The 20,646-nt window shown below is 40.0% G+C and overlaps 1 protein-coding gene across 5 annotated transcripts in view; it reads left to right on the top strand.

Annotated features, from left to right (window-relative positions):
* Positions 1 to 20,646, top strand: part of LOC137940756 (kinetochore-associated protein KNL-2 homolog) — a 43,614-nt gene that overhangs the window by 6,047 nt on the left and 16,921 nt on the right. For 4 of the 5 annotated variants that reach the window (XM_068785897.1, XM_068785892.1, XM_068785895.1 and 1 more), the window contains exons 4-6: positions 1,484 to 2,467; positions 12,444 to 12,531; positions 20,410 to 20,468. In XM_068785897.1, the coding sequence (XP_068641998.1) occupies positions 1,484 to 2,467; positions 12,444 to 12,531; positions 20,410 to 20,468 (1,131 nt within the window). The remainder of the gene's footprint in view (positions 1 to 1,483; positions 2,468 to 12,443; positions 12,532 to 20,409; positions 20,469 to 20,646) is intronic. The other variant, XM_068785902.1, reaches the window with a different exon arrangement.

Raw genomic sequence — 20,646 nt, 5'->3', positions numbered from 1 at the left:
GGATTGGGATATTCAGATGTAATTTATGCTGGGTGTAAAATGGATAGAAGATCTACTATTGGTTACTGTTGTTCTGTTGGAGGTAACCTAGGAGTTGGAAGAGCAAGAAACAAACTGTCATTGCTAGATCTAGTGCATAAGCAAAATACAGGGTGACGGCTCATACAGTTAGTGAGCTTATGTAGGCAAAATATGTTCTTGTTGAGTTTGGGTTCCTACTCCCGAACCTATAGTTATGAAATGTGATGATCAAACTGCTATATTCATAGCCAATTGTTCGGTGTTCCATGAAAGGACAAAGTATATAAAAGTTGATTGGCACTTCATTAGGGATGTTGCATGCAAAGGAACCCTGTATGTGAAGTCTTCAGAACAACTTGAAGATGTGTTCACAAAACCTCTTGGAAGGCGTGAACACCTTGCATTTTGTGACTAGCTGGGACTATTGGTAATTCGCTCTTCAACTTGAGGGGGAGTATTAAAATACTGATGCAAGGGTAGTTTGGTCATTTACCAAACTCATGTGGAGGTCATATGATTCCAGCATGTTAGGTTATTTGTCTTTATGTGGTCTTCAGAACAACTTGGAGACGTGTTCACATACCTCTTAGAGAGTGTGAACATCTTGCATTTTGTGACTAGCTAGGACTAATGGTTATTTACTCTCCAGCTTGGGGGAGAATGTTAAAATACTGATGCAAGGGTAGTTTGGTCATTTTACGAAACTCATGTGTAGGTCATATGATTCCAGCATGTTAGGTTACTTGTCTTTATACTATGTTTCAAATTTAGTATAATTTTGTTTTGTATTAAAGAAAGTTATAAGGGATATTGTACCTTGGGGCATTATTGTCCTTATACATCAAGCCACTCTGATGTTATAAAGAGGGGACGGGCTTGAATTTTGGGCCTAATCTCAAAGCAGCTCTTGCTGTTTTTCCTCAAACTCTCTTCTCTTCTCAATTTCTTCTATCCCTCTCTTCTAAATCTCTCCAGGATTCTTATTTTTCAAGCAGTTTGTGCAAAGAAGAGAAGAGGAGAGTAGGGTTGATTGGTCAAGCTCTCTCCCTTAGATCTGTTCTCTTTTTTTGATCAAGGCAAATTTTTTAACATATCTGTTCTGTTAATAAAATATTCCATCTGAGGACTAAATTTCCCCAAACCATAAATGCCTATTACTTAAGACACTTTTAAGTTACAAAATACAATAAGACAATACTGCTCCATCAACATAAATATACCTACCAAACACTTAAAAGGAGACTACTAACAGGCACAATGACATGACTACCCCTGGACCGCGTAATGACTGAAATTCCCTTAGTATAAATCATCTGTTGACAAATACCATATCCTACTGACTTGGACCCATGTCCTTACATTCAAAACGATTCATATGGCCACTCAGCTGAAGGCCTTGGTGCTTCTTAATATTACTTTCTTTAATTTCACATCATATTACTTCTGACAACCCACTGAACAGGTTTGCAGCATTTTTATGATGGGATTTCCTTTTGATTGGGATATACACACCATTGATCATCTTAAAGAAGGTGTGGCTGGAAGATCTCCAACAAGAGTGACTTCTTTTGATGAATCATCGAAGACTCCAATTGCTTTTGCTTCATCTGTAGCCTCCATCAATAACCTTGTTAAATACGTTCAAAACTTTGGTGACAATGGTTTGGAGAATGAAGGCAGCAAAAATCAAAATGCAAGCTTCAGCTGTTCATCTATGGAAGAGAAAGCCTCTGTTAGAAGTGAAACAAATGTAAGCTGCGAGAAGGAAGGACACAGGTTTGTTGCCAGTGATGCATGGAACTGCAGCTCGAGTACCTTCACAGAACGAGAAAGAAGAAATCTTATTGAAGTGAAGAGAGGAGAAGGTGTGCATCCAGAATGTCTGAGTGAGTCTAGAAATGAGGCTATTAAAAGTTCTTCTGACATTAAGTCAAGATTAAGATGTAGAAAAAAATCACGGTCTGTGGGCAGGAAAGTAAATCCATCTCAAGGTGAAGTGATTTGCAAGGAAAGTCAAACCTCTACGACACAGAGTTTAACAAACAGTAAAGAGGAAAGTCGAGAACCGTTCTGTGAAGACGGAAATAAAGTTCTCAAAAGGAGTAGTTGTGCAGGTAAATCATGGGCGGATCAAAAGGCAGAGCCTTGTTATAATGGGAAAAATGTCATTGCCTCAGAAGGGGAAAAGGACGATCTTAAGGTTGGTGCAAATACCTCTCAGACGAGAGGATCAAGTAGCAGATTGCAAAATTTGAAAGACAAAGGTAAAAAGAATCAGACAACTGCAGATAGCCTTAAAGAGGTGAAGAGTGAGATCACTACTACTGCCATAAGCCCCAATATTCAGTCACCTATTCGACATACTCATGTGGTAAAGGTGAAGCAGGAAAATAATAATACCAAATTTGGAAAGAAGAAAAGCATGAAATCAGGTTCTACACCAGAGGTAAGTTGATATTGACACTCTATGATCTTATGATCTTACTTGAATTTTAGTAACTAATATGACCTTGTGAGGTTTAAATGCATATAACTGAACTATAGAGTGATTACTCTGAAAGGTCTGTCCTGGTGTTTTGTGGTGGAAGAGGGAGGGTGGATAGTATGGAGAAAGTAGATCACCTAAGGGGGGGTTAGTCCACAATGAAGTGGGAATGAAGTGAAAAATTGAATTGAAGTGAGATGAATTGTTTCCACTTCAATTCATGTTTGGGTGTTAGTATAGACGAGTTCAAGTGGCTGGAAAACAGATTCCAGTGTTAGTGCCCCTAAATGAAAAATATGATATAAAAAAGAGAATAAGTAACATTTTATAATATACTTAAATAGAACATATACCTAAACATATAATTAACAAAAATAAACGTGGTTACTACACTTATAAGTGATTTAACGTGTAGTATTAGAATATATTAATATCTTAATTAATGAAAAATTATATTATATTACTTAATGATTATAATTTATTATAAATTAAAACAATAATTATGGTTTAATTAATTATAACAATTGGATAATTAAACCAATTAATGATTACAGTTTATTATAAATTAATATACTAATTACGTGTGACTAGAATAAATTATTTAAAAAAAAAAAGTTAAAAATAACATAAGTGAATATAATAAATAAATAAATTATTCTGTAATAACATAAGATATAGTTTAACATTAAAACTCATTATTTTTAATATAAATAAATAAATACATAATAAATAAATAAATATATTAATTTATCAATAACATAATATACATTTTAAATATTATTATTTAATAATATATTAACAAAAAATAAAAACTAATGGTTTAATTAATTGGATAATTAAACCGATGATGTTTAATTTTTCCTAACTTAGGAAAAATTAAATATCGTCTTCGTCTTCCTCTGCGGCGATCTTGGCAACAGCAGCGGGCGATGGCGGCGACGCTCCGACGGTGGGCCGAGAGGGAGAAAATAGGGAGGCCGAGAGAGAAGAGAAGCCAGGAGGCCGAGGGGCTCTGGCCTCCCGTGCTCTGCGACGGAGGTCGAGAGAGGGAGGAAGGAAGGCCGACGGGGGGGGGGGGGGGGGGGGGGGGGGGGCGGAAAGAGAGGGAGGCCGAGGGGCTCTGTGACAGAGCCTCCCGTGCTCTGCGACGGAGGTGGGGGCAGAGGGAAGAAAAAAAATCGCGGAGGAGGGGGGGGGGGGGGGGGGGGAAGAGAGGGAGGCCGAGGGGGTTCTGCGTCTGGAGAGGCTGACGAGAAGGGGGAGGGGAAGAAGCAACGCGCGTCGCGCGTGGAAAGTGGATGATTTGCAAAATAGGTAGGAAACAACTTTCCCCCGTTTTTGCCTGAGCGAATGAAATGGTGTTATCTCACTTCAATTCAAATCATTCTAGACTAATGCCATAAATGGGATGAACTAAGTAATGCGGGGGTAATTCATTCCACTTCATTGTGGACTAACCCCCCCTAAGGAAGGAGAAAATGAAAGTTCATTCCTTGGCCCATTTGAAAAAAAATATTTCTTTGATGATTCACTTTCCCTAGAGAGTATGCTTTTTCTATGTTAGTGTTTTTACATGGAAAGTATACAAGAAAAATGGGGACATTTATCTTCTTAATTTAAATATATAATTGATGTTGAGGATGACATCATCTACATCATTTCACTCAAAAATTCCTTAGGAAAAGTGGAATTCTATCTTTTAAGATAGAATTTCACTCTCTGTTTTTTGTTTTCCTTAAAAGAATGTTTCCTCTCTCTAAGGAATGTGAATCTACCTAAATCATCTATGTGCACTAGCACATTTTAGGCACTTTGTGTAGAGAATTTACACTCCCTTGAAACTTTTCTTGTGCACTAATAGTGCCTGAAATGAACTTCTCTACTTATATTTTTAATGTATGGGTGAAAGGGTAAAAAACATATATATATATATAGAGAGAGAGAGAGAGAGAGAGAGATTTTCCAGTAGATGGAGTTCAAACTATTGACAGAGTTCTAAAATAAACCAGATTTGTGCTTGGAAAATCAGAAATTAGGAAAGTAAATAAGTTAGGGAAGAGGAATAATGCACCAGGTTGTATCACTTTTGTGAAATAGAATAGGTCAGCATAGTTGATCTCTCCACCTCAATCTTTTTGTTGAAAGTAGTAAACCAAAAAAAGGAAGAAAGATGCGAGAGAGAAGAGTGCATTGATGCTGCACTCTTTGAAAGGTCAGAAATTGATCTCTCCGTTATTATGTATCACTCGAGTGAAAATAGAATTCATTGTCAGAAATTCCCCTCTCCTCCATTCTTGTATGTCCTAATTATATGACATAAAAACTAATAAATGAATCGTATAACTATCATATGGTACAACATGTTCCTACTCTAGAGGGATAATATAAGTAAGGTAAAAGGACCAAAATATCATTACATATAATTCAACACTCCCCAAATTGGAGCATATATACCAAGAAGTCCCAGTTTTTTTACAAAAATTCCTGAACTTTGTCTTTTCCAAAGCCTTAGTAAACATGTCTCCAATCTGTTCAACAAACTTAGCATACAGAGTGACTATTGCACCACTTATCACTGCAAAACATGCTTGGTCCTTTCATGGAAGACTAGATTATTAGCAATGAAGATGACAACTTGGTTGTCAGAATATATCACCATAGAGCGAACCGAAATTCAGTTAAGACAGATCTTGCCCGCAAAAATTCACTCGCATTATGAGCCATTGCTTGGTGTTCTATCTTTCTACTAGAGTGCCTCACCACGTTCTGTTTCTTGCTCTTTCAGTCGATTAAGTTTCGTCACCACATTTGGGATGGTTCCCCCTCCTTGTAATCTTGCTCTTTTGAGCATTTTAATATAACTCAGTACTACTTAAAAAAAAAAAAAGTTTCGTCAAACAAACACATAGTATCCAATGGTTGACTTCTTGTCCAGCTTACAACTTCCATAATCAGTATCAGAATACTCTACAATTTGCAAATGACCAAGAAGCTTATATACTAAGCCTTTCCTTGATGCTCCCTTCTGATACCTCAATAGTCTTTAGACAGCCTCTTAAGTAAATCTTCTTAGGGGTTTCTATGAATTGGCTAACCATACTTTCAAAAAATTAAATGTCGAGTAGAGTTATTGTTGTATAAATCAATTTACCCACTGGTTGTCCATACATGGTCTTTCCCTTGAGCATTGGACTATTGTCTTCATGAAGATTTTGATTCACTTCCATGGGTGTCTCGATAGACTTAGAATAGGGAATAAAACTGGTTGAAGCTTCTCTATTACTTGATCTTATTGCTTTGATACCAAGTTTTTTTTTTTGAAATGGTGAAAGGAAACAATTACATCAGGGGGGGGGGGGGGGGGGGGGGGGGGGGGGGGGGGAATCATATCAAACAATGAGGGATTGGAGGGAAGTCCCAACTTTAGCTAGTTTTTCGGCAAAAGAGTTTGCCGATTTGTTTACATGGTTCCAAGGGCAAGAAATGATAGATACAATTTCAGAGATGGAATGCAAGGTAGGCTAGTGGTTCCAAGGGGAAGAAGATGAACCCGAGCCCCAACCAATAAAAACGCTGAAGTCACTTTCAATGAGGAGGTGCCCAAAGAGCTGTTCCTTGAAACATTCAAGTCATGTACGAGAGCAGAGACTTCGGCGGTGGTAGAATAAGCAAACCCTAAGGGCCCTGCATAAGACAAGATTGCCTCACCCGAGGAGTTTCGAAAGACTCCCCCAAAGCCAACAGGTCTCGGACATCCCAAAGTGCTACCGTCAAAGTTCAGTTTAATACTGCCTAAAGGAGGGGGGGACCATTCAACCGTAGCTGGAGGCTTGGATGGACCAGACATGTCTACGAAGATACACCAATTTATTCAAAGTGGCATCCCCTTGAGCGCAGAGAATTCATGATGAGAGAAGCCTGTTGGAAATAAGGTTCACTGCCGACTCGATAGTGGTGTCAACGCTGCTGAACTTATGATTAAAACGCCTGTTGTTATGCTCCAGCCAAATGCACCAGGGAACATGTGCAAGACAAGCAGATAAGAGGATTTTGCCGAGCTTGGGGAGATGGATGCTCATAACCAGACGAATGGTTCCAATTAAATCTTGAGGAAGGCTGAGTTGAAGATCAAGTTTCTGAAAAATGCCCATCTTGACTGTCTAAGAATAGTTGTAGTGGAGGACATGTTAGACTGATTCATTGCAGGTGTCATAGAGAGGGCAGACAACATTGGGACTAGAAAAACCACGCCTGATAAGATTGTCAGCAGTAAGTATCTTTGTCAGCAGTAAGTATCTTCTCTCTGATGGCTGTCCATATGAAAAACTTAATTTTGTTTGGGGCGGATAGTTTCCAGGTAGCAACGGCGTCATGCTCAGAGGGGTTAGTTGTCCAACCTTTGATATGATAATATGCAAAGGTCACTGAGAATAGGCCATTCTTGTTTGGTTTCCAAATCATCCTATCTTGTATGTGGCCCCGGATTACTATCAGAGTAAGAGTAGATAGAAGAGCACAGAGGTCATTGGTCTCATAATCACGAAGCCTCCGTCTGAGCTGGAAATCCTAGTATCGATTGCGCCATACATCCGCAATAATGGCGTCTTGCCACGAAGAGATGACGAAAAGAGAACCGAATGTGTCCATATGGGGGCGATTACCACACCAAACATCCCGCTAGAAAAGGAGCCTCTGACCATTACCAACAAAGAAAGAAGTGGTGCTTTTGAATAGTGGTAGCATGGGGACCATATGGGGGAAGGGCGTCGGTGTCTCCCCCCTTCAGTCCACCAAAGACTTGGACATTGTAGCTTAAAAGACACTATGGGTGTCCAGTATGAAGCACGATGGGCATTGAAGTTCCATATCCACTTGTGGAGAAGAGCTTGATTCATTTCTTTAGTGGAGCGGATACCAAGTCCACCCAACAATTGGGGGAGGCAAACATCCTTCCAGTTGACAAGATGATAATGGAATGGGTCATCGGATCTTCGCCAGAGGAAGCGCTTTCTTATGGTATCAATTCTTTTGCATGCAGAGGCCGGGCAATGCATGAAGAGGAGATAGTAATTCGGGAGGCCAACAAGACAAGATTTCAAGAGAGTGAGTCTGCTTGCATTGGAGAGGAACTTGGCACGCCTAGTAGCCAGTCGATGATCGAACTTCTCAATTAGAGGGGACCAGAGGCTAGTACTGTCAGAGTGGTTCTGTCCACTCTTGTAGGCAGTAGCTTTCCGCACCTAACAGATCGGTCTTTTGGGTGTATTGGCTAGCCGTTGTCATGGTATCAGAGTTGGGCACGCCACGTCCCGCATTCAAATCCCGTGAGAGGCGGTCAAGAATGGGCGGGGTGGGTGTCAGAGTGGTTCCGTCCACTCTTGTAGTTGGTAGCTTTCCGCACCTAACAGATCGGTCTTTTGGGTGTATTGGCTAGCCGTTGTAAAGTACTTGGTCTACTGTCAAAGAGCGGGAGATCGAGGTAGGTTGATGGAGTGGTGCCCAACAAACATCCTAGAAAATCAGCCATAAGCATAAAGGTCTCCGAGTCAATCTGGTATCTGAAGAGGATAGTTTTTCGTCAGTTAATCAGCTCTCCTGAAGAAATCTCAAATAATCCGAGAAGGGCCCATAGTTTTCTAACTAGTACCAACTATTAGGAATTAGATGCCCTAATTCCAAACTAACAAGAGCAATAATAATAATCACGAAAGAAGAAAAAAACAAGTACAGAAAAAAGACAACAAAATTTATGCAGGTTCGCCTCAAGATGAGACTACGTCCTATCTTCCACCGTTGCAGTAATCTACTATAAAGATGAAATAGTTTACATGAGAAATCGCACACACTTACAAGTGTCTTTCTCTAACCTCTCTCGGGCCGCAAATCAAGATGCTCCTCAGATTATTAAACCCTAATAGTGGCACCCCAAATATAAAAAGGAAATTGGGGCAACCGCGATACGAGAGTAAAATTTCCAAACTGCCCTTAATGAAACAACAGTTAATATATCGTGGACTTGGCGAGGGCTCTGCCCGCACACCCCCGGGAGGGGGGCTTCCCGCCCCCCTTCCAACCCCCACAAAGACCTTATCGCGAAGGTCGATCAGCGTACCGACTCAGCGAAGGGCGTTAATTAGGCTCTACAACCTAACACCAACACCAAAATAGGCCGTGCCATTTGCGAATTGAAGTTTGGGGACATCAAAATCAGCATGATCAGCAATTGGCAGCAGCCATCCCTTCTCTTTGGCCGAGTAAACCAAAGAAGAGAGATATTCAACAATGATGTTGAAGAGCAACGATGATAGGGGTTGCCCTGCCGAATTCCACGAGACCCTTGAAGAGACCACATACAATACCGTTGATAAGAAGGGAATAAGAGGCGGATGATATGTAGCTGTTGATCCAGAAGCGCCATCTTTGGCCAAAATCCATTTTGGTGAGGAGGCAAACAAGAAGCCTCTAGTTGACCCTATCGAAAGCCTTTTCAAAGTTCAATTTAAACACAAAGCGGGGGAGTTTTATCGTCCTGAAGTAGTGTAGAAGCTCATGGCTCGACATTGCAAAATCAAGAATATTTCGGCCTTTAATGAACGTGCATTGCCCATGATGGATGACAAAGGGACGAACAACTTTGAACTGGTTGGCGAGGATCTTGTAAGTGCTCGTGGTGAGACTAATTGGGTGGAAAATCTGGGGGTTGTTTGACATTTGTTTTCTTGGGAACAAGGGCTATGAAAGAAGCCCCAATGATTCAATATGTTATTCCTCGGTGATACAAGTCTTGTAAACGTCTTCTTGAATGATAGGCCAACAACAACAATAAAACTTGCCATTATAACCATCAGGACCGGGAGCCTGGTCACAAGGGAGGCCCAGGGTAGCTTTTTCAATTTCACTCGTAGAGAAGGGGAGCTCAATCAGGTTGGCAGTCGCGCAAGTTGAACATTCTGGATGAAAGGTCTTCAGGGCCAAGTTTCTATATAGAAATTTGCAAAAAAGCTCACCAACGAGTTAGTAATGGAGTGCTGATCGGAGGTTGCCCCGCTGTTAACACACAATGAGGTAATTCGATTGGCACGATGCCTAGCAAAGGCCACAACATGGAAAAATTTTGTGTCGGCGTCGCCCTCAGAGAGCCACTTAAAGCGGGCTAGTTGTTTCCAACATATGAGCTCATTATGTGCGAAAGTTTGAAGTTGGTTTTGAATGGAAAAAAAACGTTGAGCTAGTTCATTGGAAGAGAGACACCTGATTTCTTCAGTAGCCTCGAGGATGGCAAGCTGGTTGAGGAGAGAGCTCTTTTCATCCAACTGTTGAGACTGGCGCTTCAAGGACCAAGATTTGAGGTGCTGTTTGAGTAACTTAAGTTTTTGAGGGAGGTACCAACCTTGTGGCCCATGAACATTGAGACCAGCCCAGCCATTCAAAACAACCGAGATAAAGCTGTTGTTGTTGAACCAAGAATTGACAAACCGAAATGGTGAGGGACCCCAACTTTTGAAATGAATGTCAAGCAAGATGGGCCAATGATAAAAAACGGTGTGCCCAAGAACTCTACCGGTCACATTATCATAAAGCCGCAACCAGTCCTCATTGGCTAAAAAGCTGTCCAATTTGGATAGAATTGGTGGTTGAGGACCATTAGACTAAGTGAAAGACTTCCAAAAGAGAGCTACTTCATCCAAATCACAAGCTTCGATAAAGTCTGCAAACTGCCGCTTTGAGGTTGTACTTCGGCTAGCTGGGGGGGGGGCTTTCGCCCACAAGGAGGGGGAGCTGCCAATGCATATAGTAAGGAGATCATCCCAAAATAGCTGACGATCTTGGTATCTAGTCGGACCATATACACCAACGAGGTGCCAGGTGCTTCCAATATTTCTATCACGAATCTCAATACCAATAGAGAAGGTCCCCAGGGTCCTATTAGAAACTTCAATGATCCGTGAGTCTCAAATAAGAAGGATGCTGCCAGAAGTGCCAATAGCGTCGAGCTTTAGCCAGTCAAAGTCCCAGGACGACCAGATGTCTCGAACAGTAGTAGGGGATAGTAAAGAGGCATTTGACTCTTGAAAGATGACAAGATTTGCTTTGGAAGAAGAAAAAAGGTTTCAAATGCTTGCCTGACATCAGGCAGAGCCAATTCCACGCACATTCCAGGAGACAATTATCATTTTCCACGTTTCTTTTGAACTTCCAAGGTGGTTGATCACCAGGTAGAGTGCTAGAATAGACGACGCTCATAATTTTGTCCAACTTCATCATCTGGGCCCATGTTTCCTCATCGAACTTGTGTTTCTCTGACTAGAGAACCTCAATATAGGTTTGGGCACACTCGCCGATCTCGAGGAAAATATAATGTCCAGTGACTGGTCTTGAGGGTAAGGATTCCGAGTATTGGGCTCACCCTGTAAGAGTTGCCTGGGTTGACCATGGTTTCTTCGCTGGTAGGTGGCAATGAGGGGAGGGGATAGATTTTCTGGTGTTGTCGAGGTCGGTTGCAATTTTTAGAGCTTGATTCAGAATCAGAAGGGTATTGGTGTTCAACGCATTGCTGGGGGGGGGGGGGGGGGGGGGTGGTTGGCAAAGCGTGGCCTTCTTTGTCAGGGTGTCAGGGGAGGTAGCAGTTCTTGTTGCACGACAGGGGGAGCAGGTGGCTGTTGTAGGGGGGATTTGAAAGATTTGATACCAAGTTAAAAGTAGTAAACTAAAAAAAGGAAAAAGAGATCAGAGAAAGAAGAAGGCAAAATAGGGAGAGAGAGAGACGAGTGTGTGGGTGCTGCAATAGTGAAGAGGTTGGAGATCGACCTCTCCTCTATTGTATATCACTTAATTGAAAAAAAAGATACATTGATATAGATACCCTTCTACACTCAACTCCTTTTATCTCCCTATTTACATGTCATAAACTGAAAATTGAACCATATAATTACCATATGAAGCAGAATACTTTCCTACTTTAGAGAGATAAGATGGGTAAGGTAAAAGGACCAAAATACTATTCACATATAATTCAACTTCTGTTCAATTGGACCTGGTTCTATCCCAAAATAATTAGCCACTTAGGAAGTCTATCGCTCAACCTTATGAACCAGTACCATGTCATAAAACTTGTGAATGTGGGACTACTCTCACTCAGCTTTTTCTCTCACGTTCAGGCTTACACTTAACAGGCTAGAGACATTTGACAACACATAAAGAGCGCAAACTCAACAGAGCACAAACTGGGCCGAGGCCTAAACAAACATCCAATTGAACCTGGTTCTATACCAATATAACTAACCAATTAGGAGACCTATTGCTCACACTTATAAACCAATAACATACGACTTATCAATATGGGACTATTCCCACATACCAGACTTAAACATTACAATTCTTCCTTTTTATTCATGACTCTTGACAATATCCTTACTGAAAACTTCTGAATTAAAGGCTTATACTATCCACCTAATTTCAACTTTTGTCTCTATTACATTGTAATTTGATAGAGTCAAAGGAACCAAAGTTAGCAGAAGTATTCTGAGTGCATGAGCAAACACTCTTATGAAGAGCAATGGGCTTAGAAAACGGTCAATGACTTAACTAGTAGCTGAAGCCTTCAATTTTTTATTTTTTTTTTATTTTTTTTATGAAATGTGAATTTATAAAGAGAACAAAAGGAGCTAACTCCTGACAACAAGAGCTGAAGCCTCCAATTAAGGTAATGATTCAATACAAGGGCTAGAATCAAGAGAGATGTTTCTTGGTTTCCTTCACTATGAGTGTACTTGAAGAAGCTTGCCATACCATTATACCCGAGACTAACAGGTACTGGTACTTGAGAGGCAAAAAACTAATAAAATAAAAGAAATGTGTATTCTCAAAGGAGGTCGAACTTGATACTTCTACTTCTTTTTGTCTATTTTTTTGTAATAACAGATTATGTTTACTTTAGGTTTTTAGAACTCCAACGACCTCAGGCAGAGAAGTGCATTCATCTTTCAGCCCAACAGAGTCGCTTAATTGGAGAAGATCAAGATCAGGTCTACTTTTTTATTGTATCTACGAACAACTTCTTTTATAACCTTCCTGATGTTTGAATTATATGTTGTTGTTCTTTTCTTCTTTTAATGAACTATAAAGTGGAGGGAATAAAAGATTACTTGTAAACTTTCTTAAAAAAAATTGCATGTAAACAACAAAGTTACCCATCTGCATATTAAATTGATACCTAGAAAAACCAAAGGACAAAAAAGCCCTTTTTGGGTTTATAGTGTATGTGTAACACTCCCCATCGACCCTCAAGCTAGGGATTGAATATTGTAAAGACCCAACTTGCAACAAATTTTAACAAATGATGAACGACAATGGATAATATCCTTCACATAAACAATCATGATGATAATATGAGTACCATCTCTCTTCATAAAAAATAAAAAATAAACAGAAAAAAGATAAAAGATGCACCTAGTAAACCCATAAGATTGAATCATAGAGCTGAAAATTTCAAACCATGTAAGAGGAGATTGTTTAAGACTATATGTTGACTTTCTCAACTTGCAATCTTGAGGTTGTTCCTTATAGGTCACCATATTGAAGTGCATTTTTAACATCTAGCTTGTAAAACATCTAGCTTGTAAAGTGGTAAAAATCATTGAAGGAGACTCGAAGATTGTTATCAGTTGGTGTTCCAAAGATAGCTCCCCCCTTGGTGCCACTGGCTTATCACAGATTGCATTGCTAACATTGTATCATCTATCCATTGTAATTGGAATCTCATTCCTAGATCAGCCAACTCTTTGGCCGATAAATTGGCAAAATTCGGGACTTCCCAACAATCTCTCATTGTTTGGGAAAATTTCCCTCCTTTGTAATTTGCTCTTTTGAGCTTCTGTCTTAATAAAAATCAGCATCATTAAAAAAAAAAGTGGTAAAAATCAAAATTTGAAGAAGGCGATAGAGGAAATTGGGGCGAAAACCTGCAACACCCGTCAACTTCAATTGGAAGAAAAGAGGATATGAGGATAAATGTATACATTAGTTAAGGCTAAATGATAGTATTACCCCTTTATAAACTACTACACTTAAAGTAATTTAAGTTAACTTCCTAATCTACTCCCAAATCTCAAAGTGAATAACTATGGGCTAGTTACAAGTGTACCCTTAGCCTCATGCCTCTCATTACTCCCCCTCAAGTTGAGGAATACATGTCAAAGAACCTTAGCTTGTTACATAATATCAAAAACTTCTTTTTGGGAATTGCCTTGGTAAAAATATCAACCACTTGCTCAGAACATAAGGGGGCAGATGTGACTGCATTCATTATAGCTTCTCTAATTTTGGTGCATTCATGAAATATAGGATTACTTGCGATGAAAATGGCTGCTCTATTATCATAACATCTCTATTAGTTCCTTAATTGGAAAATCAAATTCTCCCATAAGACCTTTAACCCACATCAATTTGCATGCTAGATGGGCTATTGCTTTTTATTATACTTTAGCACTTGATTGAACTACTACGATCTACTCTTTACTTTTCCAAGTGACCAGATTACCTCCAACAAATGTGCAGTGACCATTAGTGGATCTTTTGTCAAATTTTAAACCTGCATAATCAACATTTGAATATCCCATAATATCTAAGGAGGATAAGTCACATACTTTAGTTTTTTTACCTGGAGCTCCTTTAAAGCATCTTACAATTCTCATAGCACACTAAGATGAACACACCTTGGGTCTTCCATAAATTGACTTACTACATTCACAATATAGGAGACGTCTGGGCGAGTAATATTAGTATATAGCAACTTCCTAATACCTTTTATACAGTCTTATTTTTCACTTTTTTGGGTCTACTTGTATCATGTAAGTCTAGGCTCACATCTATAGGGGACTGCTGGTTTTGCCCCCTAACAAACTAATTTTCATTAACAAAGCAAGAATATACTTCCTTTGGGTAAGAGCCATACCTTCTTCACTTAGAGCTTTTTTTTTTTTTTGAAATAGCGATGATTTTATTTCAAGAAAAAAGAAAATACATCAAGGGATGCCTCCCCTTACAACTAGGGATTGAAGGGAGGGACCCAATTTAGCACAAGAATTTGCAGCCGGTTTGGCTGATTTGAGAACATGGGACCGAGTACAAGGGATAGAGGGTACAAGATCCATAATGTCAAGGTAAATCTGCGCCACCACCCAATAGCTGTGGCTTGGTCTCTTCAAGCTCCCCCTTGCGCCTGGTTCTTTGTCTGGTGCGTCTGTTGGAATAAGATACTCACTTACGATGTCTTGCTTCGTCGCGGAACTCCTGTTGTCGACCCATCGTGCTCTGTTTGCCACAACTCATCAGAAAGCGCCACCCATGTACTCCTACATTGCAGCTTAGCATAGTCGGTCTGGGCCAACCTCTTGAATAGAATCGAGATGTAGTATTGCCTCACTCGTCATCTCCCTTCGATGATCCAGTAACTTGTTGGCTCTCGGCTTTCCAAGCTTGGTAAACTCCTCATTTCCAATTGTGCGTGTCATAGCTAGTTGCGCGTTTCATTTCAGTTCAAGGGCTCCTCTGACTCTAAACTCGCTGAATCTATAGTGGCTTATGTCTCAACTTGGCTCCTCATGAAGAAAGATTTCCTCCATCTCATAAGTTCCCACCTTCGGGGAAATTGGCGTCTTGTTGCTACTGTGGCTGGGGCCTATCGCCCTCCTTCTATGGTTATCTGGAACCCTCCGCCTATCGGTTACCTTAAACTAAACTTTGATGGTAGCGCCTTCGGGTGTCTTGGGCTTGTGGGATTTGGTGGTGTCATCCATGATGACTGCAACAACCTCCTTCTCTCCTTTGCTGGCCTCTTGGGCATCTCGGACTCCACCTCGATGGAACATGCTGGGTTGCTTCATGGGTTGATGTCCTTCTATGATCGTTTCTTTGGTCCCTTCATCATTGGGGGAGATTCTAAAGTCATCATTGATTGGTGCGCAAAGTCCAATCCTCCTCCTTGGCGCCATTGAAACATCTTTTTGGATATTTGTAACATCTCTTCCTCCCTAAACTGTATATGGAATCGTGTTCCTAGATCCTCTAATCATCTTGCGGATGCTCAAGCTAAACGGGGTACATCCCTCCAAATTCTTGATGTGGTGGGAGGCCCCCCTCCCTCTAGGTTGTGAATTTTGCTCTCTTTATAATTCACAATTTACATAAAAATAAAAGTCACGACTTGGTTGGTTAATAGCATGGAGCCGGGGTTCAATGATTAGATTTTGAGTTATCAACATCCAAAGAGATGTGGAATGCCTTGTTTTCAATTATATCCTAGGAGAGTAATTTATGTCGTATATATAAACTTTATGCTTGGTATTTCAATATGAAGAGGGATGATCGGTTATTGATTGACTATCTCATTGAGATGAGGAGTTTTGTGTAGGAAATAAACACCTTTTATCCCTTCTCTACGGATGCTGAAGACATTCTTAAGGAGAAAAATAAAATTTAGGTAGCTTGCTTTCTTTATGATTTGGGATCAAAATATGATGCTATAAGGGCCCAACTATTAGCCAATGATGAAATAATTACACTGGAACAAACATTTAACTGAGTAATACACGCAAAAGGTGTAGTGACTGGCAAAACTAAGAAACTTGCATGGCTTCTTGTGCAACTATTCTCAATCCTTAGTTGCCTAATAATAAGGTTGAGAACCGAGGTCGTGGGCGAGATTCCTCTACTTGTGGATGTGGTCATAGTGATAGAGTCTGTAGGGAATGTATCCACTATAGGAGGACCGATCATTCTCTAATAAATGTTGGGAGAATTTTGGAAAACCCACTTGCGGGGTGGGGAAAGTGAGAGGGAAAGTGAAAGTGATAGTGAATCACTTGTTTGTGTTAGTGTGTACAATATAAAGTGCAGTGTAAAGTACTTGTTTGTATTAGTGTGCACAATGGAAAGTGCGGTGTAAAGTGTAGAGAGATTATTTATTAATAAAATATTTTGATATATCTGACTTTCAGAAAATTAAATTCATATTAGTTAATAAATAAAATATATTAAATATAATGATTAAACAAATGCTTACTTTTATACTATTAAAATTGTAATCAAATTGTAATTTTGTAATATCTAAACATGAAATAATTATATAAAAAGGATATTATAAAATATTTATTAACTTAATATATATTAGTAATATCAAAATAATATTAATTTATTAACATAATTTATAAAAAGTAAAATATTTACACAAATACTTACTTTTATAATATCCAAAAACTTAATGCAATTATTATATTAAAAGTGTTTAAATTCTCACTCTTAAACTAACGTATATACGCAATTATATTTGTTTAAATTCATTACCCAACGTACTATGCAAACATCGTAATAATAAAAATAAAAATAATACAAATGTAACTCAATGCCCCTTGTTTATTTTCAACCATATATCTACCTAAAAATCACCGTGTATCTTGCATCCAACTAATCCATTAGGTCACCTAGGTTCCAAAATAAGCCCTCCCATTTGAGCCAATAATTGGGATTCTAACACATTGGTGGCAAGATAAAAATGGGGAAGAAAGAAAAAAAAATTGTAGGGCTTTCTCTTGGAAGCCCAATTTTTGTCTTTGTTTTTTCACCTTGGGCTTTAACATCATAAAGGTAACAACTTCTCAATTTTTTTCCCTTAAATGCTCCAATAGAAGTTAAAAAATTCTATTATTTTAACTCTAAACTAACATCTCATTTTAGTTAGGGGTATTTTTCCCGGGGTCAGGTTCGGAAAAATCCTTCCCCTCCCTATCCTCACCCATACGGGGAAAGGAGAAGCCCTTCGCTGTTTTTTTGAATCAAGTTGGGTCGAGTTCTCCATGAAATCTGACCCAATTCCTATCTTTGTAAGTCTGCTAATCAGGTTTGTGATGTCTTTAAAAAACACTTAGGAGGTGAGAATTTATCAAATTTTCAACAAGTTGGGCTTTTTTTTTTTTATGAAATGTGATTTTATTAAGAGAGCCAAAAAAGAGGAGCTAACTCCTGACAACAAGAGATTTCAAGGAGGCTCCTTGCTTGGCTAAAGCATCATCCACAAAATTTGCTAATCTCGGAATGAGAGACAAAAAACAATAAAAAAGATTGACAATATCCAAAATTTCAAAAAAGGCATCCCAATGGCACCATGGAGGTGAAGAGGCATTCTCGCACCAGGTGATCACCACCTCCACCTTAATGTCTCCCTCGATCAGAATTGGCCCGAAGCAATGATCACGAAAAACACGAAGTCCATTAAGAAGACTTTGAAGCTTGACCATCGTGGAGTCCGCAATACCAAGAGGGCCGTAGAGGGAGACGATCTGGTTGCCAAGAGAATCACGAATCACGCCATCGAAACCCGCTAAGCCAGAGAAGATCTGTCAAAATTCAACTTATGGACACCAGTAGGTGGTGGGGTCCACTCACAGATGATAGGGGGCTTCGAAGAAGTGTGGAGCTGGGCAAGGCAAGCATTTGGCAGCTGGCAGCCAAGTCCTCTGGGAAGCAGACATGGAGCTCAATTCTGCTAATTATCGACGTCTAAATCCCCCAAGGGAAAGGGCATAATAGAAGCAGGCGGCTAACAGTTTCTTCATTTGCATGGCAGAAAGGGCAGATGGGGTCAACTTCGAGTTGGCCACAAATTCTGAGATTGTTAGCAGAGAGAATCTTGTTGCGGCAGGCACTCCACATGAAGAATTTTATTTTGGGGGGGGGGGGGGGGGGCACTGAGATGCCATGTGAACTCCACTGCATGCTTGGGGACCACGAGTGATCCCGCCTCGAATAATAAAATAAGCGGAAGAGACTGAGAAGGAGCCACTTTTATTTGGCCACCAGATTAATTTATCTGATTTGTTAGCTTGAATTCTGGTTTGCTGCAAAGGGTCCAAAAGGCGACTAGCTTAAAGACCTTCTAGCTCAGATAAACTACGACGAGGCTGAATGTTCCATCCCCCATTATCAACGATTTCAGTTATGGTACTATTCCTCAATCTTCAAATTCTGAAGAGGCTAGGGAAAGTGTTCTGAAGAGGCATATCACTCAACCACCAGTCTTCCCAAAATCTGATGTGATGGCCATCACCCACATAGAATCGGACTGCCGATGAGAAAGTTGGAGGAAGGAGGTAGAGAGACCTCCATATAGGAGATAATTTCCTTCTGTTTACCCCTTTGGTCCACCAATTCGAGGAAATGCCGAGCTTTGAAAGCACCTGTTAAGGTTTTGGGTTAAGTACTTGGTTTTCTGCTACCTACCAGGCCGGTCTTTTGGGTAGTATTGGCTAGGTGCTTAACATTTGGTATTAGAGCGGGCACCTACGTCGCGAGTTCGAATACCGGAGGGGGCGACCTAGCGGTGTCACTAGAGTGGGCCGCCGTGGTCGTCGGCTCGTGAAGGTGGGATGTGATGTTATGGTTCTGGGTTTAAGTACTTGGCTTTCCGCTATCTACTAGGCCGGTCTTTTGGGTAGTATTGGCTAGGTGCTTAACAACATATTTTTCCAGATGTTTAGAGCAAATGAGTTGAGTCTCCAAATCCATTTAAGGAGCAAGGCTTGGCTCATGTCATTGGAGAGCTGGATTCCGAGACCTCTGAAGCTCTTCCGGAGGCAGACTTCCTCCCAACTGACCAAATGGTATTTGAAATCAGGGTTGTTTCCTCTCCAAAGAAAACACTTCTTTATTTTATCTAGTTGCTGACAAACAGAGGTTGGGCAAGGCATGAAGGATAAATAATGGTTTGGGATGCCAACAATACATGATTTCAAAAGAGTCAACCTTCTTGCCTTGCTGAGCAACCAACGAAGCAAGCTGCAATTCCATCTTCTCAATAACTGGAGTCTAGAGATCTTTGCAAATATGGCCAGTGAACATAGGAAGGCCGAGGTAAGTACAAGGGGTGGATGAGATTGGGCAGCCAAGCACTTCCGTCATTTCTGAGAGGGAGTTCGAGTTGATATTGAATCCAATCATCAAGGAAGTTTTTTTCCAATTGACTTTTTGACCTGAGCAGATTTCGAAGAGCCCCAAAACTGCCTTCACTTTTTTTATGTTGGCCATTGTTCCTGCTCCGAAGATCAAAGTGTCATCCGCATATTGAAGGACAGGAATATTGAAAGCCAAGGAGCTGTTGTTGGGTTGAAGCCAATCACATTCTTTGGCCAAAAATAGCATAGCAGAGAGGAATTCCGCCACAATGTTGAAGAGGAGAGGGGAAGGAGGATCTCCCTGTCTTAAACCTCTTGACCCATTGAAACATCCACAAACCTTGCCATTCAAGATAAGTTGGGCTTTTTGACACATATGTTTTATCTTGAGAAGCATCAAGAAATAAGGGTATTTATGTCTTTTCTCAATCTATATTTATGTGTCTTTATGCCCCTCTTGGTTTAGAGGAGTTTCTAGTTTCATTGTCATTGAATTATGTCAGGAATTAGTAAGTACTAAGACACTGAAAGGTGTCATTGTAATGAGGGGCATGTTGTTTTCTTATTTTATTTCACTAAAGTAAAAAATAATAGAAGGTTACGGGTTGATAATGGCCCCTAATGAGATTGCCATCTTTGAAGGCAGTTCTTTCTCTCCCATTCTTCTCTTCTTCTCTTTTCTCCCTCTAATCTCTCAATTACTATATTCTACAATCCCAATCTAATTCCCTTTGTTACCTTAATAAGGATTACATTTAGAAGACAGAAGTTCCCTTCTGTCTAATAAATACATAACTAGAAAACCAAAAGATAAAATACCTCTTTCTTGATTTATTGTGAATGTGCAACACTTCTATTTTATTGTCCCAACTATTTGTTTATTTCAGGAAGATTACTTGTCCCAACTATTTGTTTCTTGCAGGAAGATTACTTGTCCTAACTATTTGTTTATTGCAGGAAGATTACTTGTCCCTAGGCAAGCAATCTGGCTCAACCAGAGGGTGGTTTATGAGCAGGTTATGTCTTTTCCTTTTTTGGTGTGTTTTCCATTGGCTAGATTTGTCCATGACTATTCTGTTTATTTCTAGTGCAAAAAATGTGCGGGGAAATTCCACGGTCTATATACTTAATAGTTTGTCTGGAAAGAAGTTTGTGTGTTAATTCTTTAATGTATCAATCTGCATTTCTTTATAC

This window comes from Aristolochia californica, unplaced genomic scaffold (genome assembly GCF_029961685.1).
Source record: "Aristolochia californica isolate CCGP_79_NKW_82.1479 unplaced genomic scaffold, dmAriCali1.0.hap1 SCAF_10, whole genome shotgun sequence".
NCBI lineage: Eukaryota > Viridiplantae > Streptophyta > Magnoliopsida > Piperales > Aristolochiaceae > Aristolochia > Aristolochia californica.
Note: the sequence above shows the minus strand (reverse complement) of the source record. Positions and strands in the feature narration are given on the sequence as shown.